Source organism: Gymnoscopelus braueri, assembly GCF_963280865.1.
Source record: "Gymnoscopelus braueri genome assembly, chromosome: 22".
Classification (NCBI taxonomy): domain Eukaryota; kingdom Metazoa; phylum Chordata; class Actinopteri; order Myctophiformes; family Myctophidae; genus Gymnoscopelus; species Gymnoscopelus braueri.
In genome coordinates, this window is record NC_137624.1 from 38,798,758 (window position 1) to 38,811,778 (window position 13,021).

Genomic DNA, 13,021 nt, shown 5'->3' on the forward strand with positions numbered 1-13,021 from the left:
AGAGAGAGAGAGAGAGAGAGAGAGAGAGAGAGAGAGAGAGAGAGAGAGAGAGAGAGAGAGGAGAGAGAGAGAGAGAGAGAGAGAGAGAGAGAGAGACAGACAGACAGACAGACAGACAGACAGACAGACAGACAGACAGACAGACAGACAGACAGACAGACAGACAGACAGACAGACAGACAGACAGACAGACAGACAGACAGACAGACAGACAGACAGACAGACAGACAGACAGACAGACAGACAGACAGACAGACAGACAGACAGACAGACAGACAGACAGACAGACAGACAGGAATGTTCAAGAATGCATATAGCATAGGGCCTGGCAGTGAACTAAAAATATAAGTAAACCGATATTTAGAACCAATAACCGACTCAACCTTGCTCATGTTGATTCATTGAATAATCAAAAAGCGGAATTTAGATTATATAGACATATATATATGTGTGTACATATATATATATATATATATGTAACAGAGTTTAGTGTGTTCCACTTGCTCTGTATGGGCATTTCTTATTGGTTAGTGGGCGGCACCTCATTGATTAACACAGGTGTGTCCATGTTAAAGTGGTGCCAGTCTAAATTACATTTGTCCAAGGTAAGATGTGTTCCTCAGCACACTATATTTTCAATAAGAGTCTGTATGTTTACTGTGATACCCTGATGAATACTGGTTATTGTAAACATGATAAATGAGTAATTTTGACACACCAAACAGTATATGGTTTACAACAAACTGCTGCTAATTCTGTTGTAGACGTGCTGAGGCTTGGGTGTGTTACACCAAAAGAAGTGTCTGACCAGAGAATTGTGTCTATTCTTACCAGGTATTGTTTTGTTTTATTTCATTGTATTGCATTGTGTTGTATGTTTATTGATCGCTAGAATAGGCCAGTCTAAATTAGATTTGCCCAAGGCGTGCTGAGGCTTGGGTGTGTTACACCAAAAGAAGTGTCCTGACCAGAGAATTGTGTCTTATTCTTACCAGAATAAACTGTCAACAAAGAGAGGAGTGGTCTGGAACTTCGTTAATCCACCACACAACGCAGATCAACCGTTACAATGGTGCCGTGAGCCGGACCAGTTTCCCCGTGGGAGGAGGTCAAAAGGTGAGTGTAACAGAGTGGTTCATACCTTTAGCTTAGTGGTTAACATGTTGGCTTTCCACACGCGAGACCCGGGTTCGAATCCCGGGCGTTACATATATATATATATATATATATATAAATATATAAATATATAGGTCACAGGGAAATTGGCATTCCAGGGAAATTGAAAGGGGAGCGCTTGTTGAAAAGGGAGCGCTTGTTTTTAGGCACGGGGCTGCGAGGCGGGGCTTTGATGCGAGGACGACAACGACAACAACAACATAGTGACCAGGAAGCCTCAGTGGCGCACTTCGATAAGCATTGGACTCCCCATCCAGTACCATTGGGAGTCTGGGTTTGACTCCCGCTTGGGACATTACTTTTTCAAACAACCGCGGACTACTTTTTTTCGCCGATAAAGTCTAGTTTTGGACCATGACGGAGGCGCGCCGACTCAGCAGACCTTGAGGCCGAGGAGTCGCGCCCGAGCGCCTCCAGGCACGAGTGCCCGCGACGACCGGCCGATGGTCTGCTAGTCGACTAAGCGCCGTCCGAGTTATGTACCGATAGGCACAGAATCGTAAATGATGTTGTGGGGACTGCGTTTGCCCCAACTGCCACTCACTGCACTAACATACCCCTCGCCCCCTTGTGCTTCAACTGCATGGAATAAGGCTGTTCGCGGGTGTGTGTGTGTATGTGTGTGCGCGCGCGCGTGCGTGTGCGTGTGTGCGCATGCGTGTGCGTGCTCGTTTGTGCGCGTGTGCATGCGTGCGTGTGTGGTGTGGGGCTCATGTCTGGCTTGCATTGCCCTCTAGTGTTGATTCTACAGAATTGCCTTGGGGGCGGTGAAAACAAGCGCTCCCCTTTCAATTTACCTGGAATGCCAATTTCCCTGCAACATATATATATATATATATATATATATATATATATATATATATATATATATATATATATATATACACACACACACACACCCCCACACACGCACACACACACACACACACACACACACACACACACACACACACACACACACACACACACACACACACACACACACACACAAGTATCTGGTCCCTGTTTCATCTCTCTCTCAGCTAAGGGGTCCTTGACCTGAAAAAAACGTTGAAGACCCCTGGTATAGAGCCATATTGACTCGGCCGGAACACAGTCAGCAACATTGTAGCAGAATGAACGACAACATGTGGTCGTATACGCTGCAACAATGTAGCTGTTGTTGTTGTTGTTGCTGCTGCTGTTGTTGTTGCGATGCTGCGGCATCAGGGATAATAATCTGTAATGACACGCAGCAGACAGACAGCGTTCTTCTCACATGACTGCCATCTGAAACACCATGCAGGAATTCTATGAGAATGAGAAACGCTGTATAGTCTGATTATCAGACTGAAGCTGCTTGGAGCTTCAGGAAAGAGAGGCAGTCCACTCAGAGAGTGGGGTCTATGAATGCTGCTGCTCATCAGGATCAAACATGGCAACATGGGGTCTTTTATGGCACACTGCTGGTTCTTAAGTTTAACCCATGAAGACCTGAGGTCGATTCTATACAAAATGCCTTCTAAATCAGTGGTTCTCAAACTGTTTTCGTGCCAACAAGGACCCTCAAATTGATATATGTTTGGCCGCGGCGGACCCCCATCTGAAAAGGTTTTGTGCCAGCCAGGGCCCCAGAAGACAAGATTTGTGTAAAAATAATTTTTGGGCGGTGTTTAAGTGGGGTTGGGACACCTCATTAGTATTAGTTTCCTGCACGGTGATTGGCCCATTAGTACACCCCTAGCTGTACTGTGATTGGCTGACTCTATTGGCTGACTCTATTCAGCACTGTGATTGGCTAGCGAGACACATGATGACATTAATAACCTATAAATAGGATTATGCACTTCCAAAAATATATATTTTTTTGGAAGTACGCTTCCCACTTTTCTTTTCAAAACACTTACTGAAACAAGGGAACCAGGAGACCTGGCACTGCCAGACCCCTAGTGGTTGAAATCTGAAAGGCCGGACTTCCGCATGACGTGTGTGCAGAGGAAAAGAGGGACAGACAGACCGACCGACCGACAAAGCCTCATGTAGGCCGACCCCTTGGGTCTGGCAAAAAAAAAGAAAATAGCAGATGTACAAGCTCACAGCGTGGCACGAAGTGGCGCGCTGTGAGCTTGTAGATCTGCTGTTTTTGAATAGCCAACGCTAAAATCTAAAATGAAAAGCTTTCCCGGTTGTAGCAGGATTTATTAAACATCTCCAAGTCAAGGACCCCCAAATTGATACGTATTAATCCGCGGAAATCCCATTTGAAAAGATATGCCAGCAGGCCCCCCGCATACAATTTCAACAGCATGGCCGTAAGGACCCCCATTTTGGGGGAGGTAGGATGGCCACTAAGTGCATTTACTCAAGTACTGTACTTAAGTACAAGTTTGAGGTACTTATGCTTTACTGGAGTATTTCCAATTTTCAGTACTTTTACTTCTACTCCACTACACCTCAGAGGCAAATATTGTACTTTTACTCCACTACAATTATTTGAAAACTTTAGTTACTGTTTACTTTGTAGATTTCGATTACTTTATACACTTCAGCTATTTGAAAATAGCCGATCTGCTATTTTCAAAAGATTTCTATACATTTTTGAAAACTTGTGAAATGGGACAACGTGTAGGCTACTTTTACTTTTGGTACTTTAAGTACATGTTGATGCCAATACTTTTGTCATTTTTACTCAAGTAAATTTTGAATTCCGGACTTTTACTTGTATTTCTACATTGTGGTATTAATACTTTTACTCAAGAAAAAAATGTGAGTACTTCTTCCATCGCTGGGTGTGTCCAGATTGCACTGTCGTGTGTGTGTGTGTGTGTGTGTGTGTGTGTGTGTGTGTGTGTGTGTGTGTGTGTGTGTGTGTGTGTGTGTGTGTGTGTGTGTGTGTGTGTGTGTGTGTGTGTGTGTGTGTGTGTGTGTGTGTGTGTGTGAGTGAGACCTGCATACTAATAGCATAAGCAACCCACTGTCGGTATGATGAACTGTTGCTAAGCAGTAGTGGTTGCTAGGTGATAGAGGGGGAGGGGAGTCACCAGGTTGATAATGTGAGGAAGTCGGAGGATAGACCTACCTAGATGGCTGTGTGTGTGTGTGTGTGTGTACTTTTATTACTATACTTGTATAGCAGTGGTTCTCAACCTGTGGGGGGGGGGGGGGCAGATGATAGTAAAGTGACAACATGACAAACATTGTGAAAATAGCTGATCTACATGTAGATCGGCTATTTTCACAATATTTATCGAGTCGAACTAAATGTAATGCCTTCAACTCCATGAACATACTTTTTGAACATTTGGGCAAACCTTTGAATATATATATATTTTAAGCAAACATTTGTAACTCAAATCTTTGCTTCATGGGGGGTCCCTGGAACAAAATATTTTGAGATGGGGGTCCACGGCCAAATAAATATCATTTTGGGGGTCCTTGGCATGAAAAAGTTTGAGAACCACTGGTATAGTTTAGTAGAATTTGAGAAATAGACATTGTGATGAAGACAATTTCCTAGTCCTCACAAGAGAAATTGACTGCCGAAAAGACTGTGAGATCCACATGTGCTTTGAAGTGGGATAGCTCCAAAAGTATAAAGGTTATCAAGGTTGACCACAGCAATGGAAGTCATGAGACTAGCTCTGTACCTGTTAACATGACTGCAAACAAGTGAAGTGCAAGCATGCGTGTCCACATGCAGTAAGCTGCATTTTTGTAAAGTTTGAATGGAGTTTCTTGGTGAAAGTATGTGGTATGGCTCCGGTTCCGGTAGGAGACACAAAGGAGACTCTTTGTGTCTCCTAGTCCTACCTGAACCACTGCCGGTCAGCAAATTATTGGCTTAGGAATGCAACAAAAACAAAAAAAATATCCATGAATTCATGGGGTGAGTAATCGATAGAAACTATCTATGAGTAATCGATGAACTATCCCTTAAGTGTGCTCCTCTGAGCGCAGATCTACGAAAGGGCGCTGGTTGCCTACATAGGGCTCTCTATCAGTCGTGGGGTTAAATCAATAAATATATTAATTTATTTCATTGTCTTTTTTTATTTATTTCATTGTTGTTGTATTTACTATTTATCATTACATTTTTGGACCAATAAACTTCCATATAGCTTTTAACGGGGGAAAACATATAGTCTCACTCCCACTTAGCCCTAGAATGTCTGTGATCTTACATACATTTCATGTATCCCAAATACACAGCCATAGATCGGTCCTATCCACGCCCGGTTAGCAGACTGATCTCCGCGGCATAAAAGTTCTCCGCGCTGCGTGTGTAACTCACCCAATAATTAATTCCTAAGACTTGGAGTCAGATATTGTCCTCTAGTTTCATATCCATTTGAAAGTTCTGTCAGAAAACGTGTGTTTAGTAAAATATCTCTTTTTTTCCCACGAGATTCACACGGAAGACATTCTCTCCGGGCGAGGGGCCAGAAATGAGTGCAGGACTGAACATATCAAGACTTCCTTTGGGAAGCACACATGGGCAGGTGGTGTGATTAATTACCCCGCACCAATCGCAACGCACCTGTCAATTGTTTTTGTGCATTTGTGCTTCCCGAACATCGACCGTTCCCGAAGGAAGTTTTCATATGTTCAGTCCAGCATTTCATTTCAGGTCCGGCCTCGTCGCCGTCAGTGTGAATCTCGTGGGAAAAGTGGAGATATTTGACTAAACACGTGTTTTCTGCCAGAACTTTCAAATGGATATGAAACTAGAGGACAATATCTTACTCCAAGTCTTAGGAATTAATTATTGGGTGAGTTACACAGCACGCAGCGCAGAGAACTTTTATGCCGCGGAGATCAGTCTGCTAACCGGCCGTGGATAGGACCGATCTATGGCTAATTGGAATATATTAAATGTATGTAAGATCACAAACATTCAGTGGTGTAAAGTAACTAAGTGCATTTACTCAAGTACTGTGCTTAAGTAAAATTTGGAGGTACTTTTACTTTGCTTGAGTATTTCCAATTCTCTATACTTTTACTTCTACTCCACTACATCTCAGAGGCAAATATTGTACTTTTACTCCACTACAATTATTTGAAAACTTTAGTTACTAGTTACTTTTCAGATATAAATGATTACATTATAAAACATATATTAACCACTTTAGCCCTATTTTATAACTTGGCTATTTGAAAATAGCCAAGTTATAAAATACGCGAATACACTCACAACAAGCGATGCGACGCGTTGTGAGCTTGTAGATCAAATGCAATGCAAACAGAGGCTAGTATACCTCTACGACAGAGGTGTTCCAATCAATTCTAGTCAGCTGCATGACCAGCGTTGATATATCTCAGTGGGAAATTCCCATTGGCTGATCTGGGCTCAGATGTAACCAATCAGCCCCTCCCTGCCCTGCAGTGTGGTGCCCTTTGACCCGCCTTTCTGTATTTAGTGAATGAACGTGTGTGAAAGGAGGGGGGGGGGGGAGTCTCAATGAGATGTGAGGACAGGGAGGGAGAGAGGCAGGGATGGAGAGATGGAGTGTAGAAGGAAAGGAAGAGAGGGGGATGGACAGAGAGAGAGAGAGAGAGAGAGGGGGGGGGGCAATGAGTCACTTCCCTGCCCTGACCTAGATACCAGTGGTCTACTTTATACCCTGGTCACGCCCGTGTGTGTGTGTGTGTGTGTGTGTGTGTGTGTGTGTGTGTGTGTGTGTGTGTGTGTGTGTGTGTGTGTGTGTGTGTGTGTGCTGCTGGTCAGAGACGCATAACAGCCACCTTTTGAAAAGCCAAATATAATCTGTTTGTTCACATAATATCCTGTTGTGTTGTCATATTGTATCATTATCATAATGCATTGTGTCATATAATAAGCCCCTCATATCACATTATTGTACCATATTGTATGATAAGATTATCATTGGATCGTATCAATATCATAGTTATATTGTGTCATGTCCATTATATTGTATCAATATGATGTCGTATCATTATCACATTATCATCTTTATCATAATTATCATATTGTAACATTAGTGTCTCATTAGTCAGGTCCAGTTGGTTCCATTTGCACACTCATAGTTACATTAACACTGAGTATCAGTTTGGAATAACGTGTTCCTTCCCACACGCTACGTCCTACCGGGGAAAGAAGCGGCCTGCTCACTAGTCCTCATGTATTGAAGGAAGCATGAGCTCAGTTCGGGGCTCTCCCCAGGCTGGCAGAGGGAGAGTAGCGCCCAGGATTACATGCTTAGGCAATTGGCACTGGGTGAAAAAATGGGTTACAAAATCGTGGGAAAAAAAGTCCAATTTATGCTCCCATCATACGAAGATTCGTGCGATACGCAAACTGTAAATAGCCGACCTATAAGCTGCGACACGTTGTGGGCTATTAGATCGGCTATTAGATCGTCTATTTTCGGCGCAACGGCGTCATACGACAAAGTGATAAATTGGGCTCAACGGTGATGCTTGTGTTTGCAGCCAACTCCCTCCCCCCACAGTCGGGGAATCCCAGTGGGACTTCCATTTCATTCAGCAGGGCAGTTCCTTGGTGACAGTATAACGTTAATCAATTTATTAAATTAGTGTTGATTCCACAAAATGTGTGTGTGTGTGTGTGTGTGTGTGTGTGTGTGTGTGTGTGTGTGTGTGTGTGTGTGTGTGTGTGTGTGTGTGTGTGTGTGTGTGTGTGTGTGTGTGTGTGTGTGTGTGTGTGTGTGTGTGTGTGTGTGTGTGTGTGTGTGTGTGTGTGTGTGTGTGTGTGTATGTGTCTCACAGTACTGATATCATAGTGACGTCATAGACTGGTCTCTAGGTGAACAGGTAGTGTTCCTGTCATGATCTGTCTCCTTGTCATGCTGTGTTCTCTAGTTTTATTGTGACATTTTATTGTGTTTGCTGGTTTCCGTTGTCGTTTGGTTTTCTATTACAGTAGTGGTTCACAGTACAGTACAGTACAGTACAGTACAGTACAGTACAGTACAGTACAGTACAGTACAGTACAGTACAGTACAGTACAGTACAGTACAGTACAGTACAGTACAGAGTTCACCTCTCCTGTTAGTCAACAAGCTGCTGCTCATAAAGTCAATCACTCTCCTAATGCTTCCTATCTTCCTGAAACCTGAACCACCGCAACACAGGAAGGAAGAGTGTGTGTGTGTGTGTGTGTGTGTGTGTGTGTGTGTGTGTGTGTGTGTGTGTGTGTGTGTGTGTGTGTGTGTGTGTGTGTGTGTGTGTGTGTGTGTGTGTGTGTGTGTGTGTGTGTGTGTGTGTGTGTGTGTGTGTGTGTGTGTGTGTGTTTGTACTGCTGGTCAGAGATGCATAACAGCCACCTTTTGAAAAGCCAAATATAATCTGTTTGGTCACATAATATCCTGTAGTGTTGTCATATTGTATCATTATCATAATGCATTGTGTCATATAATAAGCCCCTCATATCATATCATACACACAATGTATGAGAATGTACTTATTGTATGATAAAGTTATCATTGGATCGTATCAATATCATAGTTATATTGTGTCATGTCTATTATATTGTATCAATATGATGTCATATCATTATCACATCATCATCTTTATCATAATTATCATATTGTAACATTAGTGTGTCATTAGTCCATTAGTTTCCCATGATGGACGGGTCCAGTTGGTTCCATTTGCACACTCAGAGTTACATTAAAACCGAGTATCTGTTTGGAATAACGTGTTCCTTCCCACACGCTACGTCCTACCGGGGTAAGTAAGTAAGAGATAAAGAGGAAATATAAAATAAAAATATATATATATATTTGAGCAGACTTCCCTTGTCTGTCCATTTCAGTCACTCCATTTAATCTCTGTGTCCGAATGTCCGTGGTGACCCCCCCCCCCGCTCCCCCCATATGAAGTTATACAATGTATGTGTCACTGAATAGAGTGGGAGAGAATCTATTTCCACCTAAGCTAATGCATTCAATCAACAGGAAGTCAGTGTGAAAGGCAGTCTACTCTACTCCACAGTATTGTCCGGTAAGAATGCTGATTCTATTACAGTCCCTGACCTGAGGCCTGCCTGAACCCATTACACACAGAGTAGTTATCAGTTACCACTCCATGTACACACAAAGCACATGGCAGTGTTTGTTTGAGACCAAGAATTTCACTTTTCTATAGAGCATACATGGGCAACTGGCGGCCCGGGGGGCCACATGCGGATATATAATTGATTTCAGCTGTTTACAATTCCAAACATGCAAACATGACCCGCTTTAATTACTTCAGTCTATATTAGTAGCTCAATGACTAGTATTAAAATTCTATCGTCTTTTTTAATGTCCAATGTATTTGTATTTAAGTTCATAAAGTTAACATAAGTATAACTAAATGCATTTCAAATGAAATACAAATGTCACTTTTCAGGATTCCGATTCAAAAGTAGCAAAAATAGCAGATCTACAAGCTCAAAACGCGTCGCAGTGCGACGCGTTTTGCGCTTGCAGATCTGCTATTTTTGCTACTTTTGTGTGACATAGAATGGCATAGAAAAAAGTTAAAATACGGAGACAAGAGGTTTCTGCCCAACAGTATGTGCAATGTGGCCCCTCTGGAGTGAGTGTGGAAATATAGTGGCCCTCTCCATCATCAAAGTTACCCACCCCTGCTATACACGAATCCACGGAGCGCTGCCCTGGGCGCAGCCATTGCTGCGGTGTCAACGCTCCGCGGACGCGACACCGCAGCAATGGCCGCCTACAGGCAGCTACAGGCAGCGCGTCTGTGGATTCGTCTATAGAGCACCGAAGTAAATCACGTAATTTACACATCCTACCTGGGTTTTTTTCCCCCCGTTCTGAATTCCCATAGACGTGTTTAATATCGCGTCAAATAAGAACTGTGTTCCAAAAATAAACCCGGAGGTTTTGACTATGGCGCATCAACTGACGGTGCGAAAACGCTAATGTTACTTCCGCCGAATTAGTTAAATTTTCGCCAGAAACAGACTGTATCAAATATGAGTGACTGACTATCATAGACGATACAGAGCCACCTCCTCCCTGACAATATCGCAGAGACAGTTTGTTTATTTTTGGACCACAGTTCTTATATGGGACGATTCTAAGATGACCCAACGTTATTCTCCATAGAGAAATGACTTCCGCGACCCATGGGATGAACGAGTGACGTCAGGACTTCTGTACTCTATATTTTCTGCACTATTCTAGAAATGACTAGTTAACCCTGTCGTCCCTATTTTGGGGTATGTGTGTCATTGTAGTCAAACATTGTCCAAAAAGGGCCTCTATAGCCCCTGAATCACTAGCCACGGCCATAAAAAAACTAAAAACTAAAAAAAATATTTGCTGCGATGAATAATGGAGTGACACGAAATGTAAATTCATGGTCAGGCTAGTGGATTAGCAGTCCATACATTCATTAACAGACTGCCTTTTATCTCTGTCAGGTAATGCTTCCTGTTCATTTACCTATGACCACATCATGTGTGGGCGTTTGACTGATAAGTGGGCAAGTTCACCAGCTATACATGTATACCAGTGTTTGCTCTCTCTCTCTCTCTCTCTCTCTCTCTCTCTCTCTCTCTCTCTCTCTCTCTCTCTCTCTCTCTCCCTCTCTCTCTCTCTCACACTCACACAGTGGTGGGAAAAGTACTCAAATACTTTACTTGAGTAAAAGTATCAATACCACCACCATGTAGAAATACTCTGGTGCAAGTGAATGTCTGGTATTAAAAATGTACTTGAGTAAAAGTACAAAAGTATTGGCGTCAAAATATACTTAAGTACTAAAAGTAAAAGTACTCATTATGCACAATATGCCATTTCACATGTTTCCAACTGTATAAAAAAGCAGATCTACAAGCTTGTAGATCGGCTATTTTCAAATAGCCATGGCTAAAGTGGTTACTGTATGTCTTACAAAGTAACTAGTAACACATTTTACTTAAGTACAGTACTTGAGTAAATGTACTTAGTTACTTTACACCACTGCACACACGCGCACGCGCTCACACACACAGCTAAAAAGGCCGTATAGGAAGCATAAATGGCCATGTTATGTAAGAGTCCTCATTGAACAAGCACGTTGGCCAGTAAAGAGAGTAAGACAGCTTCAACTGGACAGACAGACAGACAGACAGACAGACAGACAGACAGACAGACAGACAGACAGACAGACAGACAGACAGAAATAGGGATGTTGTGATTATGTGGTCGACACAGTTTGCAGTTTAAATTCATACAAGATGAGTTCCTTCGTTGTCTCTCCATTTCATTGTCTGTGTCCGTGGTGACCCCCCCCTTCTCTCTCTCACGCACGCACGCGCATGCGCGCACACACACACACACACACACACACACACACACACACACACACACACACACACACACACACACACACACACACACACACACACACACACACACACACACACACACACACACACACACACACAGAAGAGAGTCAGGGAATCCCCATTGGTAAAGATGGTATCAGGTGACCATGTTACCATGGCAGCAGCTACCTGCAGGTTCAGTCTTCAATGAAGACACAGATGAACACACTGAGCTTCACTGGAAATGAACGAATGAATGAATGAATGAATGAATGAATGAATGAATGAATGAATGAATGAATGAAATGTCTGAATGAACGAATGTATGAATGAATGAATGAATGAATGGATGTATGAATGAAATGTCTGAATGAATGAACGAATGAATGAAATGTATGAATGAATGAACGAATGAATGAACGAACGAATGAATGAATGAATGAATGAATGAAGGAATTTATGAATGAATGAAGGAAGGAAGGAATTTATTAATGAATGAATGAATGGATGAATTTATGAATTTATGAATTTATGAATGAACGAATGAACGAATGAATTTATGAATGAATGAATTTATGAATGAATGAATGAAAAAATGAATGAATGCATGCATACATGCATGAATGCATGTATGCATGCATGTATGAATGAGGATTAAAGAATGAATGAATATGGTTGAATGAATAGATGAATGAATGAACGAACGAACTAACCAATGAATGAATGATAATATAAGAGGGAAAGAGTGATAGATCCATTAATATGGTTGGACAGGCGAATGATTCATTTCTCTGCACAACTGAGTTCAGTATTTCTCTCTCATTCTCTCTCCTGCCGTCTCTCTCTCTCTTAAAGGAGTAGTCCAGCCAAGTAAATGACTTATATTTTCTATCAATTACACACCCCATGAAGCCTTGAATTCATGGAGATTGTTTTGTTTTTGTCTCATTCCTGAGCCAATGATTTGATGACCGGCGGAAACATGCTAATGTCTCCGGTAGGAGACTCAAAGTTGACACTTTGAGTCATAAAAAAGAAAAGTAGACAGGCTTCCGAATAGCTTCAGCAGAATAGGAGTTTTGTATTAATAATAAAAATCTGCAAAGTAACTCAAGTTTTCAAATAATTGCAGTGGAGTAAAAAGTACAATATTTGCCTCTGAGATGTAGTGGCGTAGAAGTATTAAGAATCCAAACATTTACAATATACTACAATATACTTCAGTCAGTACTTTAAGTAAATGTACTTAGTTACTGTCCACCACTGCTGACGCATGCCTGTATCGGCCTGGGGATGACAGGCCATCGATGGCAGGAACCAATCAATGACTGTGATTGGGCTGTTGCGTAACCCTCTGATGAGGTCATACGGGTCGAAGGCAGCCAGTGTGCGTGTGCGTGTGCGTGTGCGCGCGCGTGTGTGTGTGTGTGTGTGTGTGTGTGTGTGTTGGAAATGGAGTCCCCTCCACCCCCTCAGTGTAACCAACACACTAATCAGGTGATGGGACCAAGGGACTAACAATGTACTTCCTGTCAGGGATGTCATCCAGTCCCAGCCATCACA

The 13,021-nt window shown here is 42.4% G+C and overlaps 2 protein-coding genes across 2 annotated transcripts in view; one reads left to right on the forward strand and one right to left on the reverse strand.

The window, feature by feature from the left end:
- LOC308079001 (poly [ADP-ribose] polymerase tankyrase-1-like) overlaps positions 1–4,969 on the forward strand; it is a gene marked incomplete at both ends in the record, with an annotated part of 111,111 nt that extends 106,142 nt beyond the window's left edge. Inside the window, one exon of the mRNA XM_080420339.1 lies at positions 4,928–4,969. Coding sequence (XP_080276465.1) covers positions 4,928–4,969 — 42 coding nt within the window. The remainder of the gene's footprint in view (positions 1–4,927) is intronic.
- Positions 1–13,021, reverse strand: part of LOC308078724 (nucleoporin p54-like) — a gene marked incomplete at its 5' end in the record, with an annotated part of 280,426 nt that overhangs the window by 48,651 nt on the left and 218,754 nt on the right. The window lies entirely within an intron of this gene.